This window comes from Callionymus lyra, chromosome 10 (assembly GCF_982586985.1).
Source record: "Callionymus lyra chromosome 10, fCalLyr1.hap1.1, whole genome shotgun sequence".
Lineage (NCBI taxonomy): Eukaryota > Metazoa > Chordata > Actinopteri > Syngnathiformes > Callionymidae > Callionymus > Callionymus lyra.
The window spans coordinates 10,950,482-10,976,777 of record NC_141827.1 but is presented as its reverse complement, the minus strand read 5'-3'; the positions used below and the strand labels follow the sequence as shown (position 1 = coordinate 10,976,777).

Here is a 26,296-nt window from a genome sequence, read left to right as displayed (position 1 = left end):
TTCTATAAAGAAAATGTTCAGACAAACAACACGTTTCAAGCAAAAATCTTTTTTTTTTTATTTCCTTCTTCAAGTATTTACAGCCTTTTGTGATCGAGCACTTCCAAGTGACGCAGACACGTGATGCAGCAAGGCAAAAGCAATCGCATGGAAGACCAGAAGTCGTTTGGGGAAGAAAATATGCAGCAGAGGTGAAGCTTGACACAGGCAACGTGTTGCGAGGTCAGGGAAGATCTTTAAAACCCCAAAAACATGTTTGAAGAGAACCCCCCAAAAACATAATGTAGGACCAGTTATTCTTCACCTCGCCTTCACCCGTCATCAGTCTGCAGCGGTTCAGAAGAACCTGCTCACTTTACATTTTAATCAACCGAGAAAATGAAAATACATTTTCTTGTATTAATGTGCAAAACTGGAATATGTGCAAAAACATGTGGATCCATCAACTTAACAACGCTGTTGATGATAAACAAGCTTGTGTCGTCTTTCAGATGAAGTTTGAGGTTGAACATAAGAAATCCGACATCCATAGATTAAGCTAATGTTTCGTCTAACTAGTCAAGAAATGCTTAACAAAGGTCCAAACTTCTGTAAGGCTCTTTCTAGGTTATTTTTGGAATGAATCTCGCTTCACCTTAAAATGTGGTCTAGAAGTTCTACAGTTGAGACTAAAAACGACAGTGACCAAAAAAAAGACATTCTTTGTGCAACGTGTCCCTCAACATGTTCCATTCAGACTGAAATAATCTCTTCAAGACCTACGAAGGCAACGAGATGAAAAGCTACGGATTGCATCAGAGAAAAAAGAAGGAACACATCAACTCTCGGAGAAGTGTTTCCAAACCCTGCGAACCTTCAATGATTTGCTTCTCATGGACATTTTAAGACATGATGCCTATGACGCCGGATGTACAGTAAAAGTTCAATTAAAGGGTTAATAGATTATTGTCGGGTCACACCGTTGTTGAGTGTAGCAGTAGGGACGGGTTTCATCTGGTTTTATCCAGATATCAGTGCCAACTGGTCAGTTTGAAGCGGTGCTGGTTCTTTAACTGTACCTGAAATGGTGCCGGAAAGCAAGCAAACCATCACCAGTATCTTTTCCATCGAATATCATGTATCAATCTTTATGTTTCCTCGTATTATTTTTGAAACTGATACTTTGCCTTTTGTTCTTTCAACCAGTTGATGAAGCTTCATGAAGTGTTTTTATTTCCAGATAACACAAAGTGTCAATGCTAGTTTCCACGGAAATAGCTGCTGAAAGCCAAACATTAAACAGCAAACAGTGCCACCTAGTGGGCTCTGAAACAGAGGGCAGTGCTTCACGAAGCTTCATCACTATATGTTTACTAAATCTAGGATAAATGGGAGTTAAGCTTTCAGGGCTTGTTACTGCTGCCAGAGTCGATACAGTACCGAGTATCTGAACCCGTCCCTAGCGAACCGAGCCCACCTCGGACCTCCCGCCACGTCAGACTTCCAAATACAAACGTATCCATGCAGGATGTGGCAAAAGGTGGTGGAGAAGTTAACAAGGAAGAAAGATAAACTCACATAAATATATGAGCAAGCCTACATTTCAATATATATATATATTAATCGTCGTACAATTTCCGATACTCGTCAATTGATTCACATTCATCGATTAAACTCCAACATGGGCTCCGGTCAAATTCAACAGGCTTGAATCAAAGGCACTCTCGCAGGTGTCGGGTTCCACCTGAAGATAAAGTTCAAGTTCATGTCAGTACATCGAGGGCGGGAAGCATCACAGATGAAGAACCAAACCTGGTATTTGGACTTAGAGAGCGGGAGAAGCGCCTGGTCCTAGAGACCAGGAGGTCACAGTGCAGTACAGGTGAGTGCAGTAAGACACATCATCATGTAACTGTACATACAGGTATGTACAGATCGACAACAGGTCCTTTGTACAAACGGCAGCTTATTAACGGGAGAAATGCGCAACAGAACCTTCATTAAAAAACAACTAATCTGCACTTATAAGCCTGACTTGGTTCATGAAACCTCTTGAAATGCTGTTTTTTCTAAGCACTGCACTTATGGATGATTATTGTAAGACGGACATGAGGTATGTTGCTGACCAGATATCTACACATGATAAGAGACATGCTGGTTAAATATTTACAGTATATGCACAAATGATAAAACTACAACCAGCTTCTTCTTCTTCTGAAAACACCGTGAAGACATGATGCTACTGAAGTCAGAGGGTCCTCGCTCTGGGATCAGGAAGCTGATATGACAGGGAGGGTTTGGAAGTGTCTGCGTCACGTTCTGACTCCACGTTAGGAAAGGCAATGACCCCAGACCAAGGGCTTCCCGAAAGAGGGGAGGACAATCCCATGACCCCGGTGGGTGAGGAGGAGGGAGGGCCAGAAGGGGGCACTGCAGAGTTTACCGATGAACCAGCGGAGTGAGGCCATGGCAGGGCCTGACACGGGGTCCCCCAAGATGACTCCTGTGGGGTTAGATCCTGTAGTCAGGTGAGGAATCTGACTAAAAGCTTTTACTCAAACACAGAATACATATGAGATATGGTTTACAGTCACACGTTTTACTTGCAAGATTTCTAATCTCTTTTTAAGCAAGGAGCTGTTAGTTCACTGTTATATCTTGGTCACAGTTTCCCAAGCCGTTAATTATCTTAATCCAAATCTTTCCACCAAAGAAAGACTTGAAGGTCAAGGTAACCTGTTGATGAATATATTTTTATTATTAATAATAATAACATTATTATTAACGCGGTCACCTCACAGCAAGAAGGTTGCTGGTTCGCTTCCAGGCCAGGCCAACCTGTGACCTTTCTGTGTGGAGTTCGTATGTTCTCCCTGTGTTGCTAGGGTTTACTCTGGGGACTCCGGTTTCCTCCCACAGTCCAAAAACATACAGAGGTTGATTGAGAACTTGGGGAAATTGTCCTTAGGTATGAGTGTGTGTCTGAATGGTTGTCTGTCTTTGTGTGTGCCCTGCGGCAAACTGGCATCCTGTCCAGGATGTCCCCTGCCTCTTGCCCAATGAAACTCGGATAGGCTCCAGTCTCCCCGCGACCCCCACAAGGGATTAAGCGGTAGAAAATGAATAAATATTATTTTATATTTTAGCTCAGGACTTTTCCTCTTACTAGTCCATTTCCTTCTGGCAATGGATTCAAACAAGAGAAATATTGCTTTTCAATCACTGCAGATGGAAATTAAATACTTTTCTGCTAGAAGGGACTGAGGAAAATAATGTTTTATTAATAAATATGGAGGTAAAATGATGCAGTTGAAGATATCTCTGGGTTATTTTTTTTAGCCGATGCTAGTTAGTGCTGATGCAGATGGTTTTACATAATTTTAACATCCTAACTAAATGTATACCTTATTCTTATTTCATTGAGCCACAGCTTTTTCTCTAATACAAACAAGTCAATTAGTTTAAATGTTAAATAAAAGTAAAACGATTCTGGCTGCAGAAAAAGCTAATAAACAAGCTAGCTTATACGCCATGGTTTTAACCTGTGTATTTCTGAATACAAATGTTAAATAAAGCTTGGAATTCTAATCAGTTGTTGGTAGAAAGTATTTTTCAAGAATCAAAGCAATCCAACTTTAAGGCTGTAAATGATGACAAAATGGCGTCATCACTGGATCCAGATCTCGTCAACGAATCATAATCACTCTTGAACATCATTTCAAACACTTACATAATGCGAAGCGTCGTGTTGACCTTGAGTTCCAGGGAGAACCTGGTCCCAAACCTGCTGCCCACTGATGCTTATTGAGTTGGTACCCGGGCGGTGGGTGACGATCAGAACCTCTTGAGCCCAGTCCTCCATCAGCCGCTGGAGATCTTCGGGGAGATTGATTTCGGTCATGGAGGAGCACGAGCAGGCGGCCGTCTTGTTGTTGCTGTTGTTGGCCTGCGCTTGAGCCAGTCCCAGGACCGGCTGGTGGGGCGGCGGGGTGGCACCAGCGGAATGTTGCTGGGTGGAAGCTCCTGACGTGGCGCTGGACCCTGGAATGGATCAGTATTTAGCTAGAACAGCGAGCAACGATTGGCTTCAACGTACTGTTGCTACGATCTTTTCCAAGGCACAGACGCTTCAGTGTTGTCCCTGCGAAACAAAATACACATCAGTGCACATCTATATTAGACGCATGGTCAGAATATACAAAAAGAACATCTAGACAAAGTCATTTGACGACAATATTTAAGTTTTTATTACTATTTTTTCTAATGTAAATTATCGTGATTACATTTGGGAAATTGCGACTTTGGTCTATCGTTGCATATTTGCACTGTTTTATGGTCAATTGGAAAGTAGTTTTAAATTGGATTAAATCAATTAAATCTGGCTATTTGGTCCATAAAAATCATATTTATAAAAATTGATATAATACTTGTTTGAATATATAAAGAATTATATAAATCATTTTCAAACACTAATTTATACATGTATACATGTTGGACAGTGGCTTATAATCTTTATAAAGAGGTTTGCTAAAATAATAACTAAAGATAGATCTTAGATTTGTCCTTAATTGATTCAAAGAAAAACATAAAAACCAAATTATTTATTATCATAAAAATTGTTTCTGATGTTAGGAATCATCAATTGCACTAGTTGGTTGCTAACCGTGGCTGCATTACCTTCTTATTTATCTTACATTAGACATTGTAAATTTGTTTTTCATTGTTAAAATGTGTTGAGTATTTTAAAAATTAGTAACATTATCAAATGACTTTATTCCTCAGTCGTTCATATTGGACTCAGAGTTAGAAAAACATGCACATGTAAAAGAAAGATGCGTTAGCGAGATGAAGCAGCAACGATTAGCTTAGATATTCACACATAACAAACATGCAACAAAAAAGAACACACAAAGCGGTTGTTAGACAGCATTGATCCTCCAAACAGAAATGGACAGAATGGAGATAAGAAACTATAATGAGTATTTGTGTAGAAATCCTATTTTTAATATGAAGTCAACTCATTCGATTCAGGGAAAATTAAATGGGTGCAAATCCTAGCACTCAGTGAAGACTCCATTAAGCAGCATGGAACCATGTCCTTTAACATTTATTCTTCATTTTATGACAAAAAATAAGATCATCTTATGAAGGTTAACTTAACTTTAGAATAAGAGGGGATCAATTGATATTTATTGACGCCCAAACAGAAATAGAATTGGTATGTTAGGAATAGGGCGTAACCCAAACAAACAATTCCATCAATCAAAGTGACCCGGTCACTACTTCAAGCTTCATAGAAAAAACAGACACCGACCACACAGAACCAATAACATCTCTACTGTCCCATTTAAATGAGTCAAAAACACAGATATATTGGTTTTCATCTACATAAAAAACATTGTTTTAATCACTGAAAATAGTTGTAAAGTGTAGACTTTTGAGAACACAGTTGAAGGGTTTCTATGGTAACTGGCACAAATGGCATTTTCTTTTTTAAAATCTTGAACAGTAGAGTAAAAGCAGGAGTGCAAAGTGACTGCAGCTCTCTCTTGGAAGAACGGTTGTCAGATCTGAATCATCTTCGTAAGCCGAAACACTACACAAAACCTACCCAACCAAATAAAAACTAACAAAAAAAAACAACCTATGCCATGAGAACAAGTGAACGATGGACAAAATAAATCTACTTTTCTTAGCCTGACATGTTTAAAAGAAGCACGGGGGGGTCGAAACCTAAACAACCTGATCGCAGGTGCATTCCTTGTTCATGGCCAAATCTACTTCTACATCCTTCTTGGATTCTGAGATCAGTCGTTGGGCCTTTCAAGATAATATGAAGAAAGAGGGAGTTGGCCCCAACAGTGACAACTCTCTCAGAAAAAAGAAATCTTGATGTTTCTCCAAACAGACCTGGACATAGTGCTGCCCTTCATCTGTATAAATGTGGCCTTCAAAAAACGGGTCATGTATTAAAATCACATGTATTTACTGTTATTTTAGACAGTTTCCTGTATGTGCGGTGCATCATGCTGCTGTCATTGTTGACCCTTCAGTTTGATGAAACACTAAAATGTTCCACGATGGAAGCAAGCAGAGCAGCCAGACGTCAGTTGATGTGCTGAATGTAGAGGGACAGCAAAGGACGCCAAACATATGGCAAGCATTAGAAGGAGAGGTACAAACAGATGGACAAAGACACTGGCCCACTGAGAAATCTAGCTCTTGGCTTGCTACTGGACTTATAGGTCACTCTCTCGGACGGCTGGGGGCAACTAGGCCATCCTGCGAAAAGGAGTATAACGAGAGAGAAGAAGACACCAGGGTGAGAGGGGCACTGAAAAGAACCAGACCAAGTCAAATCCACCTCATGCACGAGTCTTCAAACTAGCCGACGTAAGTGAGAGCAAGCCGTGCTGTTCACCTTGTTCGGTCGGTGCTGGGGTGCCAGAGGCGGCTCCACATATCCCAGCGTAAATATTATCAGAGGACATTGAACCTTTAAGGGAACAAGGCTGCTGTGTCTGCACCGGCTGAGTGGATGAGCTGGGAAGGTGGCTAGTGCAGGACCGCTGCCTGCCCTGACAGGGGACACCCCCTTTAGCTGGGGACCCATTTAAACTCACCATTGTCTCACTGGCACCTGCAGCAGCTGGCAGAAAGAAACAAAGATACGCATTATTTTGATTTTAAATTCAACATTTGGAAAACATTTTAAGTGGCACTCACCAGATTTGTTGGAGTCACTGGATTTGGTTGTGACATTCCGGAATTGCTGAACCAGAGGACTGAGGAGTTTCCCAGGCTTCAGTCTGTGCCTTGTTGACCTTTTCCTGCGGCCTGCAGGGGGCGCAGTGTGAGACAGACTCAGGCCTGCAGGAGGAAGTTTGCCAAGTCTGCGGTAAAGAAACTCCAGTTCTCCTCGCTGATGGGCCTGCAGCTCAGAGATCTCCTTCAGGTGTCTGTAAGGAGGTAGTAGGATTTATAAATAGCTATAAGCACATGAGTATTTATTTTGATGGTAATAACGAAAATGAATGCAGACTCCTTTAAGAAACATCTTAAGACGTTTTTATTTGTTCAGGCTTTTCCTTGATTTTCTGGAACTCCTGTTGTGTTATCAGTTTTTATCTTGACCTTTAAAGTATATACTTTATTGAATATTGTTTTGATTGTTTAAGCGCTTTGTGACCCTGGTCTGGAAAAGCGCTATACAAATAAAAATTACTTACTTACTTACTTACAAATCTAAAATTCAGAGAGCCTACCCCACATTTACATCAAACGCTTCAGTCCAGCACCAGAGCTTCAGCATAAGTTGCTAAGTTTGTGTTGACTATTTTACACATTCAAAGCCCTAAAACACCCTGCAGGGTAAGGAGGTCACTGGTGTGAGGTGACAATAAATAATAAATTATTAAAGGCCTACTTCTCCCGGAGTCTCTGCAGCTCCCTCTTGATGTCCGAGTCTTCCATCTCGGAGTCATTGTCGCTGCTGGCGTAAGCCGATCCGTGAACAGCTCCGTGTCTGCAGGGAGAGTCCGAGCTCTGCACGCTGCTGCTGCGGCCTGAGCGGCGCAGGAAGGCGACGGCCCTCTTCATGAGGTCACTTCCTCTTCGCTCGGAGCGAGTGTGCTGATGCGCGGAGGCCATCTTGGCGGGACTGCTGTCGGCGCCGGAGTCGGAGGAGAGGAACCGAGCCTGGACGGTGATGTCCATGGGAACGGAAGGGGAGGTGACCGCCCGAGGAAGGGAACTTCGCTTGGCGACGGACGGCGGCGTGTCCAGGTAGAAGTCCGGGGGTGCGGAGTAGCGGCTGCATCGGGTTCTCTGCGTCAGCTCGTCCTCGGCGCTGACCACGGAAAAACGGCCGATGGTAGTCGTGGCTTCGGCCGGAACGTCTCTGTTGTAGCCTGCGGGGTGCGCCGGAGACGCGGCGCTGCTCCAGCTTCTCTGTTTCAGATCTTGTCTAGTGGGGACTTCGGGGGGGATCGAAATGATCTGCTGAGAGGAGAAAGATCAGACAAAAAAGTTGTTAGGCACCTTGGCAGGTCCCGGAAGCTCCTTCGTTTTCGTCAGTTTGTGTCAAATTTATTTAACTTATAAAATCTTTAGTTTTAGTTTCAAAAGCATGTATATGTACTGCAACTATGATTTGAGAGTTGAGTGCAGATGGTACTGAAGTCCAGGAAACAGGTTTCTATCCATCACCTACAGCAGCGGCTCATCACTAGGGATGGTTGCCATAATGGCACTGGTTCTGATATAGACGGTAGAAACTAGAACAAAGACCAACACAGAATTATGGGCTTCATTCTTTACTCTTTTACTCATAAAGGAAAGGAGGACTTCGGAACTGATTCTTAAACTGGTAGAAGCTTGGGGAGAAGACTGAACATTTCTCCCAGACATTGAATTTTGTTTATTTTTGGGAAGCAACCTTACTATCTACTGACTGATGTCGGACTACATGTGTCCATCTTTGGACCCAGCAGTGGCATGTGACACCAGAATACATTTAATACGGTTGTTTTTTTTTATTTTCAACCCAATAAGTTAAAGCTTAACAAAAAGGTATTTCATTGGTCATACCTTGAAGCGACTCCTGGTACCGGAGCAAGAAGCAGAGTGAGACAGGGGTCTTCTAGACAGGGAAGCTGCAGGAAGCAAAACAACAATGAAGATGAGTTCACTGCAGGATGTGTCAAAGTACTAGTTGAAGTTTGCAGGTGATTCCAATATCAATAATATAGAAACCAACTTTAATATCAGAATTCGATACAATTGTTATGAAATTGAGATTTTGAATGACTGTGGAGAATAACTAGGGTGCTTTTTATCCGTGCAGGCTTTTCCTTGATTTTCTGAGAACTCTTGTGTTGTTCTCAGTATTATCTTGACCTTTGCAGTATATATTATATTGAGTATTATTTTGATCTTTTAAGCGCTTTGTGACCCTGGTCTGGAAAAGCGCTATATAAATACAAATCACTTACTTACTTAATTTTTAGAGCTAATTTGCATCTTAATATTACATTTACATTTGATAAAAAGGAGCTCAGAGTAAATATTGTATTTTGATGGAAGTAATTCATCTTGTTTTTAAAGTGTAATTAAGTTATACCATTTTAGCCAAGGTATTGGAATCATTTGCAGTAGCTGTTTTGATACTATAATCCAGAGTATTATCCACGACTAAACGCCAGTGATGGGAGCGACTGTGCTACTGTACATACCGCAGACTGCCGAGTCACTCAGGGTGCTGAGGCTGTCCATCCTCTCAGGAATTTGGGGCTGAAAGAGACAAACTACTTTGTGAACAGTAGCTCAATCACAAATCAGAACCGTGTGGTCTAGTGTTGTTTTACGCACCAGTTGTTCTCCTGCCCTGTACCGCCCTTCCCCGATTGGGCCTGGGGTGCTGTTTCCTGACCCGACGGTAGCACAGTCTGGACCAGGGGGGGACTGGATGTACTCGGTTCCAGACCCGGGAGTCTCGGCAGTGCCACCTGACGGATACATCGGCGCATACTCCTGATAGAGCAAGTTCCTAAGCTTCTCATCTAGTGTTTTGATAGTGCTGTCGACAAAGCCACCTCGACCGAGCCTCCCTTCTCCATCGGACTCCACAGGCCCTCCACCGTGGTGCGAAGGTGCGGGGCTCTGTGGAAGAGAGGGTACTTTAGCCCCTCCAACACTAGAAAAAGGCTGATGAAGCACAACGGGCTGCTGCTGGTGCTCGCTGCGTACAGCAGAAGAGTAGGTCAGAGTCAACGTTTCTTTGGCTGAGGTCGGCTCCTGCAGCGGCAAAGGTGGGAGAGCGGATCCATCCTGAGAGGAGCCGCTCACGTCCAGAGATAACGGCATGACCAGAGGACAGCACGGTAACTCCTCGGCCACGGAGGCCGGACACGTGATGTCGGCCATCTGTCGAGCGGTGACGATAGGAGAGGTGGCCAGCGGGGAGCTCTGAGACTCCTCGATTTGAAAAGACGTATGAGGTGACGAAGGTGGCAAAGTGTGAGCCTTGGCTGGCTGATGCACCAAACTCTCCACTGGATCCAAAGACGACACCGTTTGAAGTGTCGGGGGGGCACTGCAAGGGGGGGACAAGGTGGCTAAGAGGAGCGGGTCAGTATTGGACATTATTGGGGGACTGCAGAATCCATATATGTCATACGTAAAGCCCCCACTTCCACCAGACATTGTGGAAGAGGACCCCTCATCTGGAATAATAAAAAAGATCATTAAATAATTTCTCGTATAGTATATGTTTATTACCCTGGAAGTACAAACCACCTCGAGAAGTAGACGGTCGTGCAGTTCCACTGTCAGCCACGTGGGTGGGTGACTGGGTGGTTGTGCCGTCAGTTGGCGTCTCCTGGCTGGACGGAGGCGTCTCCTCCACCGGGCAAATGATGAACCATCTCTTTCCTGTGTGAAGAACTAGAAAGTAAAAACTTACGATGTGAATTTGACATAAATGCTGCGAGCTATAATGTACAGAATTGTTTACCTCATCAATATGTATAGCAATGAAATAGTATAGTTCCAAAATTGAAACTCCAATATCGAACAATAACGTTGATGAATAATAGGAAAGAAGTGCAATCTTCAAACTGTCTCAAAGCATTTGTTAATTTTTAAAAGGAAAATATATCAGAGTTTTTTTCTTACCATTCTGCTGGTAGACTGGCTGATGAGCCCCCGCCTGTAGACCCTATAAAGAGATCAGTAGGTTAATTATTGGTTGTCAATAGGGAGTAATGGCTCTAAAGTTTTAATCTAAACCAATGGAAAAGTGAAGGTCATTTTGGTTCTATATTTTGGTTCGCTAATATTCTCAAACCTTCGTCTTAAGCGCTAAAAATGTAGCCCCAAAATAATGACAAAACAAAACAAAGACAAAATGTATACTTTTTTTCAAAGATATTGGTAAAAGTTCACACGTTCTTTCATGCTCTGTTTAAGCTCCAAAAGTACTGGTTATCCCTTTGTTGTTTTGAAGATGCAGTCTATATTTATGCCCATTGAAAAACTCCTTACCTCTCCTGTCTGGCCCTCAGACGCTTGACCTTGTTGGGGACTACAGCTCAAAGTAGAAACCATTTCACCCTCCACGTCATCATGCAGCATGTCTTCAGCTTTATCCACGATATCCTTCAACTGATCAATGAAGATTTCTTTCTCCAACAGCAAGATAAAACCATTTTCTACCTGAAATCAAATAGAAACAGTAGATTTTTATTATTTAGTGCATTAATAAATGACAGTGTAAGCACTCTTAAATTGATTTTAAACCAAAAATAAGGGGTATATATTCTTTTTATTAGTTAGAAGGAAGTGCACCGGCATAACCTGAGCTAGTAGACGGACATTTAAAATAAATACAATGAAAAACAAGAGTGAAGGTACTTAAAATGAATCGTTATCAGTTAAACTGAAGAATCAACAAATACATCTAAGAAAAAAAGCAGCAAAAAGATGTATTAGAGAAATAATCTAGATTAAAATTGAGAGACATTCTATAACTAAACTCACCATGTAAGTTGCAATCTCCTCTGGTGCATCTCCATCCAGGTCAAATTTAAAGGTCACCATTTTGTGATTGTGCGTCTCCAGCTGACATTCCACCATTTTATCTCCAGTGTTACAGACCTGTGGATGAAAGTGTACCAGACGTTGAAGAGTTTATACATTTGTGTCAGGCATGACTCTAATTTTGTGTGAAGATGAGAAAGCTACTAAGTTGTGTATGTCTGACTCACATTGAGCATACTCAGTTTAGGTTTACTGGTTCTCTCTTGGCGAGAGCGTGTGCGGGCCGACTTCCTGTGGTGCCTCCTGGGTTTCCCGTCTGCTTTTCCGCCCCCGGCCAAGCTTTCATAGCCGTCACTCGCTTCCTTCCCAGATGCCACATCGGAGTTGAGACTGTAAATGATTGTTTACAACATTTAGGCATCTGTAACTGGAGGACCCACTTAAAAGAAACCAGGCAATACCTATCGTACAGAGAAGTTGCATATGACGCCTCTTGAGGCAAATCCTGTGGACAAATGGTGGTTTGATGTCAGTGAGTAGGACATCTGGGATAACTATGTTACATTGATCAATACAATAATAATAAATATTTACCTCTAAACAGGACTCTGGTTGTGTGTTCAACGCCGTTGTTCCCTGTTGGGCTTGTTGACTTGTACAAGAGTCTGCTGACCGGGTGGAAGCATTACGTAAAACTGCAGTTTGGACCGAGGCTCCTTCAGAAGCATGAACAGTGACAGACGCTGGTGCATGGTCAAATGGTGTCAAAGAAACCGGTGCTGAGACCAACCCTTGGATCTGCGGTTCACTCAGAGCTAAGGACGCTTCTGAGATTGTAGATGCAACAGATGACGGAACAGATCTTGCGATGGGAGCTTGAGCGAGGACTGAAGATGGCGGTGACGCAATGGTTTCAGTAAGATTCATCGGTGGACCGGGTATTTGGGTTTGTGTTGGGGCTTGGGTCTCCCATTGTCCAGTGGTTGAAGCGGTTGATTCCAGAGAAGCTGCAGGTGTTTCGGCATCTGTCACAGTTTTCCAGAGAGCCGTCTGACCAGCAGTGAAGACATTTTGAACTTGAGCAACCAGCTGAACATCTACCAAATTCCCCTGCGGACCAACCATCTGCATCTGTAAATAAATATCACAAGAATTACTGTTACCTCAGTTGATTGTTAAGCCCTAACCTTTACCACACCCAACATGCTTTGCACAAAAGGATCAGACCACCATCTATTACTGATAACTGAAATATTCACCTGGACAGGCTGATCAGCCAGTTTCTGCTCAGGGTGGGGAGCAGGGTAATGGGTGGGTTGTACCTGGGAAAAAGGTATGGAGTGTGTGGTATGGAAGTTTGTCTGAGATGTGGGGGAACCCAACTGATGCTGGGGGACTGAAAATGACATGGTCATTGCAAGAAGGGGGATAGGAAGTGCCATCGTGGCCACATGCTGAGGGGTGGAGAGGGGGGTTTGAGGGGAACCCAGAGACGGCAAAGATGGAAGGGTAGCATAAGGAGTCAGCGGAAGGCGAGGGTGGTGAGGTGAAGGTGGGTAGTACAAACTAGACATAGGTGGGTTACTGCTGCTGAAGGAAGGTTGCTGGGGGACTGGGGAGACGGGAGGGGGCTTGTGACCCACTGTCTGATATGGAGTGTAAAACTGGGAAAGAAAGGGAAAATGATACAAAATGAACAGAGACAAGCAAACAACACATACAAATATCTAATGTGGCCCTGTTGTGTTGCACCTTCCCTAACAAGCCTGAAAGGAGTCTGGCGGCATAGTTGTGGCGTACCTGTGTGGTGGCGGTCTGCAGGGACAGGAGTGGAGGAGGAACACTGGAGGCTGGCTGGGGGACATTGCAGGAAATCTCAGTTGGACTCATGTGAGCGATATGCTGGTCAGCACAGAAGACCTGAGAAATACATTTTCTTTCAGCGATTGTGAAAATGTAAATTATTTTATCTAAGCTTGTTGTAGGGTAGACATGCAGTACCTGGTTAGGGTTAGGGTTAGGGTTATGGTTAGGGTTAGGGTTAGGGTTATGGTTAGGGTTAGGGTTAGGGTTAGGGTTAGGGTTAGGGTTAGGGTTATGGTTATGGTTAGGGTTAGGGTTCTTTAAGTGATTGTGAAACAATGTTTATGTCTTAGTTTCTCTTTGGGTATGAATGCAATACCTGGTCCTGCATGGCGGGGACTGAGAACTGCGACTGTAAAATGGGGGCTCCGGGTGTAAAGCTCTGAGCTGTCTGCCTGATCTGGTGCAAAGGGGGCGCTGGTGTTGCTGGAGCTGAAACCGTCTGTGAGAGAAACACAAAGAGGAAGGATGTGTACCAAACTCTGATTACGACAAGTGGAAAAAGATGTAAAGGTTACGATGCTCGGAGCATGAAAACAGGGAAGTCATCACAAAAGCTCTCGGCTGGTAATCCATACAGAAGCAGGGGTAGAAAAAAAGGGGAAGCTGCAGCTCTTGTTCAGTGTCAGCTCGTGCGTTTTCCATTTTCTCTATCAGCATTTGCCGGTCATGACACTCTGTTTTGCAATGCTTTACTACCCACAGAACCTTCTTTGTCAATGAAGCAGGGTGTGACAGCTCACTTTTGCTGCCGTCATGAGAAAGGCCAACGAGGAGAAGTGGTTAGCAGGGTCATAAAATATACAACAGACTACTTCCTAAAGCAGCGTTAAAACCCTGTCCACACAGAACCGTATATTTTCCGATCAGCTTACTTGCTTCAAATGAATAAACAGGAAGAACGACATCATCCAATTTGAAAAGTTGCGAATCAGCCGGCCATGTGGATACGTGGCTCTGGCTTTTTCAAATGTATTTGTGTAGACACATCTGTCATCTTGTGCAGATACGACCAAGTGTGTCCATGTGTGGACGGGGCTTTAGACTACCTTCCTCCCTGTGACCTACCAGCAGATCTGCCCTGCCGGTGCAGTCACTCACGGGTAACAGATGCATCCTGTCCAAATCTGGACAAGGAAGTGATTTTCCATGCAGGACATTTTGGTCATCTGCACGTCCGGCCGCCAGAGGGGTCGTCGTAGCTCCGAGGCTGTCACAGATGCAGCACTTGGCATCTGCCGGGGAAAGAGTCGGGGAGCTTGTTCTGCGGCTGACGATGCGATGGAGACAGTAGTCAAGGAAAGTAAGCTCGGCGCTCCCGTGTGAATACACGGCGGGCTGAGCTGGTGACGCAGCGAAAGCAGACGGAAGACTTAATGCGGCTGATCGTCTACGAAGAGGTAAGGCGGACGAAGAGGGTGGATTACTCTGGGCCACGGATAAGGAACCACCTCTTCTTCTCCTCTGCATCAGGAGGAGATCCACGCAGGCCTGGCAAGGGCGATGATGTTGCCGTGGTGATCTTTGATTCAGTTTTGACGGATGCTGTAAATGAGCGTTACTAGTTCCGGTGTCGTCGGGTGGGAAGGACTCAGAGTATTCGCTGGTCATTGATAATGTTTTTGGTGTCACTTGACACATGTTTCTCCGGAGAGCATGAGGCCTACAACTAGACATATCGATCAGTGAGGTGCTTCCACGTCTATCGCACGCTGACATTCTGGGGTCGCAACAAACAAACAGGTCACTCTTATGACGCTGATTGATAATTAATGGAAAAGAAAAAAAAAAAAAAAAAGGAAATTGTTATTATTAAAATAATATATAAAATAAAAAATGTCAATGAAGTTAATAAATGTGTCCACTCACTGTTGACTGATAGGGTCCTTGTGCAGGTGGTTGAACGGGGCCAGCTATCAGCTGACCTGCGTCGTGCTGGTAGCTTCCCTGTTGTAATTGTGGTAAACTATACACGTCGTTGGCGGCCTGTGTCGCGGGTTGCTGGTACGGCCCCTGGTTCAGCTGAGCGTCCGGTTGAACGGGAGGCGTGTGAGTCGTCTGAGCCGATAAGATGGGCTCCGGCAGGGACTGGTGGGGTCCCTTCTGCTGATTGCCGGGATCCTCCGACTGTACGGTGGAGCTGACCCCGCTGTCCGCTGCGAAACAAGAGCACGATAATTCATTTCTCCGCCCTGAAGCGGCTGCAGGTGGAAGCTCATTAAAATTCAACTGCAGGACGACAGTGTTCGATGCTGACTAATGCTCGTCATGAGGTGTCGACGCCTTCCTCAATGTCTTTCTGTATCATCCTACTTTTATTAAAAATACATTTTAAAGAGGATTAATACATTTAATGCAAGTATTTTAGATGTTTGTACTCATGGATTTTAGATGGATTTATGTGGGAATAATTAGGAATGGTGCCTCATATATTGTTATTTTTAGCTTGACTAGAAGCAAAACCATTTAAAACTTCCATTTAAATAAAATGTCTACCTTAAACCAAACATATATACTTATAGGGGACTAGACTCCGTTTGGTTCTCTCACGGGTGCTACACCCGATGCTGCACTAACTACTCCCTTATTATTAGCTACAATAGGGTGAATAGGCAAATTTTCTTAGTCTCATTCCAAAGAAAGTTTGAACCAAAGACCTCTGTAGCTCAAATATTAAGCAAGTTAAGCATATTAAAAATATATTACTTTCATTTTAAATATCAGGTGTCATAGTAACCTTAAAAGGATTAAAATAATCATTTAACACATCATTTTTATATAAATGAAATGATACCATGACATAGATGGAGTCATCATTCAGTAAAATCTATAATAAATAAACGCAGTGAATCAGTGTTCAGAAAAATAGAAAAGCAATAATAAGGTCCAGACAAAATATGAAATGCTCTTCTCTCACTTCCTTCACTTCAATTAAAAAAACTTCTTATTAAAGTAGTTGATTCATTTTGATTCAGATTTTACAATTATATGTAAATGAACAAACAAACCTGTTTTATTGCCAAAATGATCGGTAAACCTATTGTATAATTCAGTCATTTTTAATTGAATTTTGTTCATTTTTATGGGATATTTTAAATACAATTTCATAATTACTAGAATGATTACTATCATTTTAACTATATCACTATAATTTTCAGGGTTTGATGGTATTTGTCTGTTTTAATAAGGGATAATGATATGATATATTTGTAAACAAACAAATAAGAACGTGTTACACAATAGTTTCATTGTACATTGATACTTATGACAATAAAGATTATTCTCACATGTGGTTGATGTGGTCGTCGGCACAGCACAGATCAAAGTCTGCTGCTCCAACTCGTGCTCATCACAGTCTGACGTTAACGGCATCGTTCCCGTCGTTGGACCGACACCAGGCACTTGGAGAAGGTTCTGTTGCGTCTTCTTAGCAGCGATTTCCCCGTTGGTCGACGAGGCGGTCCTCTCCCGTCGCCATTTGATCAGAGCCACTCGATCCCGGATGGACTTCCCAACAGTCTTCACATCGCTGTCCAGGAAAAACCCTGATTCCACCTGAAGAAGAGATAATTGAAGGATAAAAAAAGATTCCCTCCAAAATAAAATCCCTCAGCGTGTTGGTCAAAATGATACTGTGTAAAGTGGCTTAATGAAATTTTGTAAAATCTCCAAAATACTTACTAAACTATTGTTGGTGCTCTACGATTCTAAATCAAATATTAAAACATTTAACAAGTAGACATGTGTATTGCTATGTTGACTTTTATGTTTGGGTTGCAAATAAAAATCATTGATTAACTGAAAGTTCTTGTTCATGTCTTGTTAAAGCAACACAAAATATGACAATAACGGATAATGAATGCAGTAAAACTAATTTTAAAACGTTTTTTGTGTCATAGATTTAGCCCATTTTCATTCCTCTGACTGTCACCACCTAAAAAACTTGTCAATCATCAGATTTGTTGTTGCACATAGTGTCAAAAAACAACAACAATTGAGAGAAGGAGTCGTTACTTTTTGTCAGTTTTCTTTTTTTTTTGACAACATTGTTTGAATGTAAAGTAAAAGCTAACATTAAAAATCATTAAAATGCTTCTGAAGTACGTTTACCATTTCTTGGGCGACCACCTCAGGCACCTCGTGCACCAGGTCAAAGGTGAACTCGATCGCTCCGCCGTCCTTGTACTTCCCCTTCAGCTTCTTAGGATCCTCGACCCACAGCTTCAGGGCGATGGAGGCTTTTTTCCCATCATCCTCCTCGTTGAGCTCGACCCTCACGCCTGTATCCTCGGCGAAGAAGGCGTGATTGAGGAGGTCCTTGATGGAGAACCTGGTTATACAAAACACTGGTTTAGTGCACAAAGGTCAGTAGGACAGCAGGATGACGCACAGGCTGTTCACACACAAATATTGCCATGAAGGTCGCGCAGCAGAAAAGCTGCATTGTTGCGCAACATTCACTTGCCTTTCCTCTCTGCGGTGACATATGCACTCGCCGATTATTTCCTTGATTTCCGGGTCGCTCACTTTGGTGAAGCTGGCGGGTTTTACCCCCTGCAAATAAATACACATCACAGGTGAGTCAATAAATATACACATTGATCATGTAAAAACTGATTTGTTGTAAGAAAAGTGCGTCGAAAACATGTAGAAATGGCATTAATACCCAACTTTATTTAGTTATCTTTCATTGTCTTTTATTTTGAAAAATATTTCAGCATTTCTCTTTCTGCTATGATTTGTAGTTTATCTTTATTTTAATTATTTGAAAGTCAATCCTTGTGCAATAATCGAGAATAAAGGATCATCATTCCATTTTACACCAAATCATTCATTAGCAGTCATTTGTGTTTTCCAACAAAACATAAACAAATAAAGACAGCGTTTTTAAAGCTTCTTAAAAGAAAATTATATGTATTAATAAATCTTAATCAAAGATATTTGAGTTAATACTAGAACTTTCTTTGTTTTTTTTGTTTATTGTTCATACTTTCTTTATCACTTTTACAACAGAAAACAACTTTTTAAATGCTCAATTCTATGTTGCGTCTTTAGTTTTTATTGTTTTAAGTTGCAGAATTTATTTAAACCCTTGTGTTTTCTCTGGGTCAAGATGACCCCGTGGCCTTGTTTTTGTGGTATCCCTTGATTTGTAACTGGGTCACATTGACCCTGAGATAACATAAGAGTCAAAAATGTTTCTGTGATTGTTACCCTAACAAAAAAACAGAAGAAACCTTTTACTTTTCTCCATCAACTGTATGTACAATTGCTGCTCACAGTCTTCAGTTGCTTTTTAAACACAATATATACATTAAGCATCAATGTTTTTTATTTTATAACCAACTTTCATCAAGCAGTAACTGCCTGGTCTGAGTAAAACTGTATCTACCTCGAGGCTTATATTTAATAGTTCAAACTATGTGACGACACAGAAAACTGCTGCTCAAACGACTGCTCAAAGAAAATCAATGTTTGAAAATGATGGGATTATATCTGCGACTGACGCTCCGGCGGGTTTGTTTGATTCACTTATCCAGGCATTTAAAACGTGGAGTCACTCACGCTGGTGACTTTGCGGTAGATCTGAGCGGCGTTCTGACACTCGGAGTACGGGTACTCTGAGGTGGCCATCTCCAGCATACACATCCCGAAGGCGTAGACGTCCACGGACTCGTCGTAGTGCTCCTCGTACATCTCCGGGGCCATGAACTCCGGAGTGCCTGCAGGCCGTCAATCAAGAGAGCAGCGTTATTCAATGGACAAGTGGAGCTCAACCTGTCAGGACGTTCAGACGGATCCTCGTCTGTGCCGAGGCCTAGATTACACTATTATGTAATTTCCAACATCTCTCTGACGCCTTCGACGTCTCTTATTTCAACTCACTGACCTATGACACTTTTGGCAAAGGACGCCCTTTTCAGCGTCGCCAAGCCCAGATCTCCGATTTTGACCGAGCCTGTAGGTCCAGTGATGAAGATGTTGTCACATTTCAGATCTCGGTGGATGATGGGAGGAGCTCTGGTGTGGAGGAAGTGGAGGCCCTTCAGGATTTGCCTGCACCAGCTGCGCAGGACTTTTGGTTTCATCACTTTGAAGCGCTTCAGATACCTGAGGGAGGAGAAAACAAGAAATGTTATTCACGGTTCAGGACCAGAGGAGAGAAATCCTTCCAGACTGTTGCTCCTAAGCTCTGGAACAATCTTCCTCTCCCTCTGTGTTTGATGATCTACTGACTCCTTCAAGAAACATCTTAAGACATTTTTATTTATGCAGGATGTTTCCTTGATTTTCTAGAAAACTCCTGTGTTGTTCTCGGTGTTATCTTGACCTTTTTAGTATATATTTTATTGAGCATGGTGTTTGATTATTTAAGTGCTTTGTGACCCTGGTCTGGAAAAGCGCTCTATAAATATAAATGACTTACTTACTATTACTAATTAATGAAAATTACATTTCCATATATTATTCCAGATATTGAATCATGTAGGACACATGAGTACATTTTTATTTTGCGCGTACAAATGATGCTGAAATAGTAAAGAACAACATTTTAACTTGGGATTTTTATGATCTATCAAAAAAAAATTAAAATGATTGTAAATGTAATTTTTTTCAATTATAACAATGACATGAACTATTCACTGAACAATTTCATTTACTAATAAAATAATTTAAATTCATTTGAAAAATATCAAGTATATATCTTCAATTAAAAACAATAATGTTATTCCTTACATGGCGGTAACGCTAACATGTTCTGGCTAATACAAAGACAACACTTAAACCCTTGCAGGAGCCAAGATCTCAAGCAAAAACTTTCCCAAGGTCACTCGATAGGCTAGTTAATTTAGTAATACCAACACCTAACACATAATAAATCGTTTGACTGGTAAAATTATGTTATTTAACTGTATTGTTAAGTTTAACTGTACTTGTTAGCTTAGCTCACGGCTAACTGTCATTCTGAGGTCTAAGCACAGCACCTCGTACAAAAAGAATATATTATATTCTATATATATATATATATATATATATATTATATATTATATTTATATATGAAGTGAGGTTAAAATGTATTTTTTCTAGTTCCCTATTTTAAATGAATATTGTGAATTGAATTGGTCAAGTGGACCTGTTTATGAACCAGGAAGTGTTTTCCAGAGGAAGCTCCGCCCATAACACGAAACATGTGGTCTGTTTAAATAAAATCTATATAAAATCTAAATAAAATATATCTGTAAAGGTTTGTCTATTTAACCTGTGAGCTGAATTCCTACAAAACTCCTTGTATTTTAGTGTGACCTTGTGGTAAAAGTCATTATCAACATTTGGAAGATGATAGTCTTCTCTTCCTTCAGATCCAGGAAGTGCAAAGTCAGACCTCTTGCTTCTCTATGCATTTCTCTTACATAAGAGTCGTCTTGTCTGGCGTTCAACTCACGTTTTCAGGGTCCCTGAGGTCATGAGTTCCGTCACCAGAACGATGCACTTCTTTCCTTTCAGCGGTGACTCCCAGAAGTCGTAGAACCTCACGATGTTGGGATGCTGGAGAGCCTTCAACATCTCCGCCTCTTCTTTGAACCTCTGACGCTCCACTTTGGACAGTTTACGCTCCTAAACAACAAAGAAAGCACAAGAACGTAAGCTAGTGGATAACGGACACCCACGGGCAGAACATCGAGTGTTGACATTTCACAAACTAATCCAATAAAAAACAACTATAATAACCCACGTTGTGTAAATATGAAAGTGTGTTTTCCTGCCTAAACTTCACTTTGAATGGGTCTCACAGTGACAGCCTGTGGCTACAATTTAGAGAAAACACAGCTGACATTTAACGGTAAATATGGGGGTTACAAACATACATTTTTTATGAGTGGTGATAAAATATGACTTTATTTTAGAGCATCAGACACAATAAAGATCCACTTTACAACAAGATACGAGAACAGCTTCTTCATATGATGTTGTGACTTTAAAGGGAGCAGGAAGGAAGGAATGATCTTATATCATCATTTCTTTCACATGCTGGTCACTCCCTGAGGCCCGCTAGAAACAAGTGGTTCTCTTCACCGGCCTATTTAAAGTTTAGTCTCTAAATCCCACAAGATATAAGAACAAAGTAAACAATATTTACATAACACGAGTTGCCACATGTGATTTATACAAGATATTTATGTTTGTTGCAACACCTCTAAACACTTACATTTTAATCAACATAAACTTGACTAGTGCCTTTAATCCAGGGGTCACCAACTTTTTTCCGTGACACACTTTGGAAATAACCTAATATGTACTACTATGGATGCTAATTAACATTTCTTAAATGCAATAATCACATTATTGATTCTTAGATTAGATTAGATTATACTTTATTAATCCCTCTGGAGATTTCCTTTGGGAAATTAGGTTCCAGTACGCAGCAAGTTTAAAAAACTAAACAAAAGAACTAAGTGCAAGAATAAAGAACATTGATCAGATAAAGAACATAGATCAGATAAAGAAGATAGAGCAAAAGAAACTAACTCAAAGAAAATGATACAAAGGAAAAAAGATACAAAGATTATTACAATAACATCATACTTTCACGAATGAGTCCCTGAGTCTATTAGTGTTGCATCTGTGGAGGAGCTTCAATAGTTACAATTGGGTCAATGATAAGGGAAACACAAAATCAAACATAATAAGAAGGTTATTGTTTATGAAATACTGATAATAATAAGGGTTACTTCTATGGTGACACCACGTTCGAGACCCCTGCTCTAATATCTCAAACCTCTCTTCAAAAATCCACAAATATTAGACTCTACTTTTTTTTTTAAAGATTGTTATTCAAAAGAGATTCATTTTCCATCTTATTATGTAAATATTGATTATACTTGACTAACTTTAAATCCCGTCAGAAGCCGAACCGTGGACCTGCTCCGGAGCCCACCATCGTTTGTTATCTTGTGTTTATGTACTGTTGTGAAGTGAAACAGCATTCTTCTGCTGTGTGACGTGAACAGTCCTGAGGAGATGCGTGTCGACTGGATCAATATTGTGGCCCCCGCCTCCTGTGACCTGTTGTATAAACAGCTGAAAACCGCTGACACCGAGCGCCTCCAACTGTCGAGAGTCTCTCTCGTCGGTGTTCGAAAAACCATCACATTCACACATATTTTAATTAAAGAAAAAAACAAAAAACGAGGACGACGAGCCCCAGCGTCGAACCTCCGAGACTCCATTTTGAGTATCGATCATCGACCTGAGGTGTCACGTTACGGTACAGTCGTCAGTGCGGATGTGCTTACGAGACTGAATCCTGGTCCGCATTTAGTCAGTTTCATATATTTGTAAGCGTGTAGCTTATCCGCAATAATAAAAACCGCATGGATGGTTAACAAAAAGACACTCGCCGAGCAGATATCTCCATCCTTATCAGTATTGCTGCAGGGATTATTTTTCACAAAGACAACATTTGTTGTTACGTCATGATTCAGGCATTTACTGGAGAGGATTTTGTTCCTTTGAATCCTAGCAACTATTTACTCGAAGTGACTGACGTGGTTTTCTGCTGTATCATCCTCCGACCTATCCAATAGCTGACACCGACACTGTCTTTGAGATTTGTTTTTTTTTTTGCAAGCGCGGCACACAGACGCTCTAATGGGCAGGGCCTGGTCCTGGGGGACGGAAGGGTTGAATCACAGAAGAACCTGCCTGGAAATCTTGGGAAGCATGCATTTGTTCTGGGTTTTAAACGATAAAACGTTTCCCCTTCAACATTGGAAATGTATGTAAATCTGTTTTTATATAGTTAAGTTGACTTTGATGATGGAATTAGTTTAATCCTGGGATTTTTTTTCCCCCCTTTGAGTTCATCTGGCTTAATTCTAGACACTCCAGAGGAGTCTTATTACACGTTTATTACACTTCAAATATCACGCTGCTGTTAATCCATACTTGGTGAGAACAAACTTGAAACTAAACTTTAATATTTAGTTGTTGTCACAACTAAGATGCATTAACTGAAACATTCTAAAGATAACTATTTATAATCTATTTACTCATCGTTGTTTCTCAGGATCTCTGTGACAGTGTTGATCAGAATGATGGACTGTGGAAGGTCAGGAAGAAACTGCTGACTCTTCACTTCTTGTGCACCAATTAACTTTGTCTTCTCCATAAAAAGTACATTTCAAATTAGAATCTTGAGCAGCGGTTTATTGAGCCACACTTTGTTTCTATTTTTTCAAGTGGGTTGGTGAACTGGACGCACTGGTTAATCCATGCATGCGTTCATAACCTGGCTTTAAGATTATCACATACTTGGATTAGAGACACTACAAGCTGCTGCTATCTCCACTAGAGAATCCAATCTGTTGCATAACTGATGCTGGCCACGTCTGAAAACTTTAAGATACATCGTTTTTTATTGTTATGCTATTGTTTCAACTCAAATACAATGGCGTAGAAGAATATAGATACGAGATCTAATGGTCATTCGGGAGGTTTTAGACGCTGGGAAATGTGCGACAGAAACGATCGTCTGAATGATTAATGAACAAAAATGATGAATGCTTTTAAATAAAAGAGTTCAGTCTAATCTAAAAATATGTACAACTGACACAGACTGACCAGATATTGCGCGTCTTTCCTTTTTGTACTACTCATCTTAATACCTTTAATATGAATTATTTTATAATTATAAGGCTTAAATATATATGTTGTTACTTACTTTCCCATCAAAAACAAAATCCACTTGGTATTAGAAATAATAGGTTTGTTATTTACCAGAGTTTATCACTGCCGCTAGCATTGATATTGAATAGCTTAGCTAACGTTTCACTTAATATCACGGTTTACAATTAATATTTTGTTGAATATTAACAGTTTCTTTTTTATGTTTTACTGGGTTTGTAGTGTTAAGACTAGCAGACCATAGCTAACTAGGAAAATGCGACAAATCATATAATAATCATAAATAGTTTGGTAACCTGCCTGCTTGTGACCTTGGCTCCTGCAAACATTTGAACTTTATATATATAAATATATATATATACATTGTGTTTTATAAGAAAAGTATGCTTTTGTTAAACACGTTAATATAATCAAATGAATGTAAAACATGGTTAAAATCATTTTTGAATGATTATATCTGGAAATGTGGATTTTAATAATGTTCTTAATAACATAAAGTTAAAGTTAAAAGAGATTAAACTATAGTGAATTAGTGTTGCTCCTTTAAAACATATTTGACATATTCTTTGAGCTATATTTGTTAATAGTATAATTCTTATTATTGAAGTGGGAGTAGTGAAGAGAACTTCTAAGTCACCTGAAGTTCACACCACGCCACCTCCACCCAGGTCTCGGTGTCCAGACCCTTGTAGACCGTCTTGAAGGACCCCCTGCCCAGCTCGATGTCGAACTTCAGGAAGCGTCCTCCAGGTGAGGTGGACACGGCCTTCATCCCGGGCTCTTCCTCGTTCTCGTCACTTCCGGCTTTACCTGACACGTCCGTGGCCTCCTCCCTGACCTCGATCTTGCCTCTGCCCCCCTTGTCCCCCTCGGGGCCCCCATCACACGTGGCCTTCTTCGGGGCCACCTGCGTCTCGGTGCCGGGTTTCACCTGGACGCCCGGGCGGGTCACCTGCCGGGTCCTGGTCCTGTTCCGACCCACGATGGCGCGCAGGTCGATGACGTTGAGCGCCGGGCTGCTGTGGACGCACTCGGCCGCGTCCAGGACCTGGTCCTCGCAGTCCGTCACCCACAGACTCCGGCGCACGAAGCGCTGCCGGACCAGCCCCCGGTAGTCGGTGCCCGGGTAGGCGCTGGGGTCACTGGCCCCCCGCAGGGCCGTGATCTCCATGTTGACATTGTGGCCCCCGTTCTCGTAGACGGGCCTGAACGCGTTGGCGTTGACGTCCGAGTCCAGCTCCGGCACCGAGTAGAAGGTGGATCCCAGAGGCGGGTCTTCCGCGGAATCCATCCCTTGGTCGAACCCCCTGTTAGACCCTCAACGACGACATGGTTTTAAGGGTGAGATCCTGCACCTGCAGCGCCCGGTGACGCAGTTCCTCAGCTGTGGGGGGACGTGGGTCCGCCGTGGACGCGGAGCATCTCCGTGGACCAGATGATGCTGATGCGGGATTCAAGACGTCATGTCATCCGGTACCATCGCACCGGCTCCCGTCCATGTCTCCCCGGGCATACCCCCTGAATCCGATCCCTGGCCGAGCCCCTCCTGTGTGTCCCCCGGGTCCACAGAACCAGGATCCCCACCTGCTGGTTCTGGATCAGAGGAGCCGAGAGAAGCCGAGAAAGTGCGAGCTCAGCAGCATCGCAGTCCCTGGTCCTGGTCCGAGAGAGAGATTATCAGATTATTGTCCACTGCGGCACGGATTCTTTTCCGCTCCTCCGCACATCTGTCGTCCCTCTTCCAGAAGCGACTCGTAGAAATAAGCGTGTGAGGACCTGGACCCGTTCACGGTACCAGCCCACGCCCCTGGCAACAACACGCGTCCAATGACTCGGCACGCCCGCTGGAGACACCCGCAGACTCCATCATGCAGGAGGGAGTGAAGCTCGACACCCGCCCGGACACTTCCACACCCCCTGCTGGGGGGGAAGTTCAGGGAGAGAGGAGGATAAGAGGGGCTTTAAAAAAAAAGAAAAAAAAAGACCCAGAATGACACGTAAAATATATCCTAAAATAAAATAAAAAGATGTTCGTGATTTGAATCTGAATTTTCACAACGTTATATTTATAAATGAAATACTCATAATAAAATCAAGTATTTATATACGTCATTTGTCATGTGGACCAGAAGATAAAATATATATATTATATATTTATTTACATACATACCTTCTCTCCTTTTATTTGAGTAAAATGATTCAAGTGAAACTCTTATCCGATGATTTAGGT

At 42.1% G+C, this 26,296-nt stretch overlaps 1 protein-coding gene across 2 annotated transcripts; it reads right to left on the bottom strand.

The window, feature by feature from the left end:
- Positions 1-33: 33 nt before the first annotated feature.
- Positions 34-26,041, bottom strand: wnk2 (WNK lysine deficient protein kinase 2). Of its 2 annotated transcripts, XM_087801219.1 has the most exons (28): positions 24,704-26,041; positions 20,825-20,997; positions 19,271-19,491; positions 18,946-19,103; positions 17,846-17,934; positions 17,491-17,710; positions 16,668-16,935; positions 15,250-15,536; positions 13,700-13,822; positions 13,318-13,437; positions 12,777-13,181; positions 12,112-12,648; positions 11,979-12,022; positions 11,745-11,907; positions 11,518-11,634; positions 11,023-11,193; positions 10,654-10,696; positions 10,276-10,422; positions 9,349-10,202; positions 9,213-9,270; positions 8,569-8,633; positions 7,406-7,980; positions 6,706-6,938; positions 6,401-6,628; positions 6,163-6,261; positions 4,076-4,120; positions 3,710-4,020; positions 34-2,482 (listed from the first exon to the last, which is right to left on the bottom strand). In XM_087801219.1, the coding sequence occupies exons 1-28, from the start codon at positions 25,355-25,357 to the stop codon at positions 2,228-2,230; spliced, it is 6,663 nt and encodes a 2,220-aa protein (XP_087657345.1). In that variant the 5' UTR covers positions 25,358-26,041; the 3' UTR covers positions 34-2,227. The 2 variants fall into 2 exon arrangements, with proteins under 2 accessions (XP_087657345.1, XP_087657346.1); XM_087801220.1 differs by lacking the exons at positions 34-2,482; positions 6,163-6,261 and having other exon boundaries at positions 3,930-4,020; positions 6,603-6,628.
- Between the last annotated feature and the right edge of the window lie 255 nt (positions 26,042-26,296).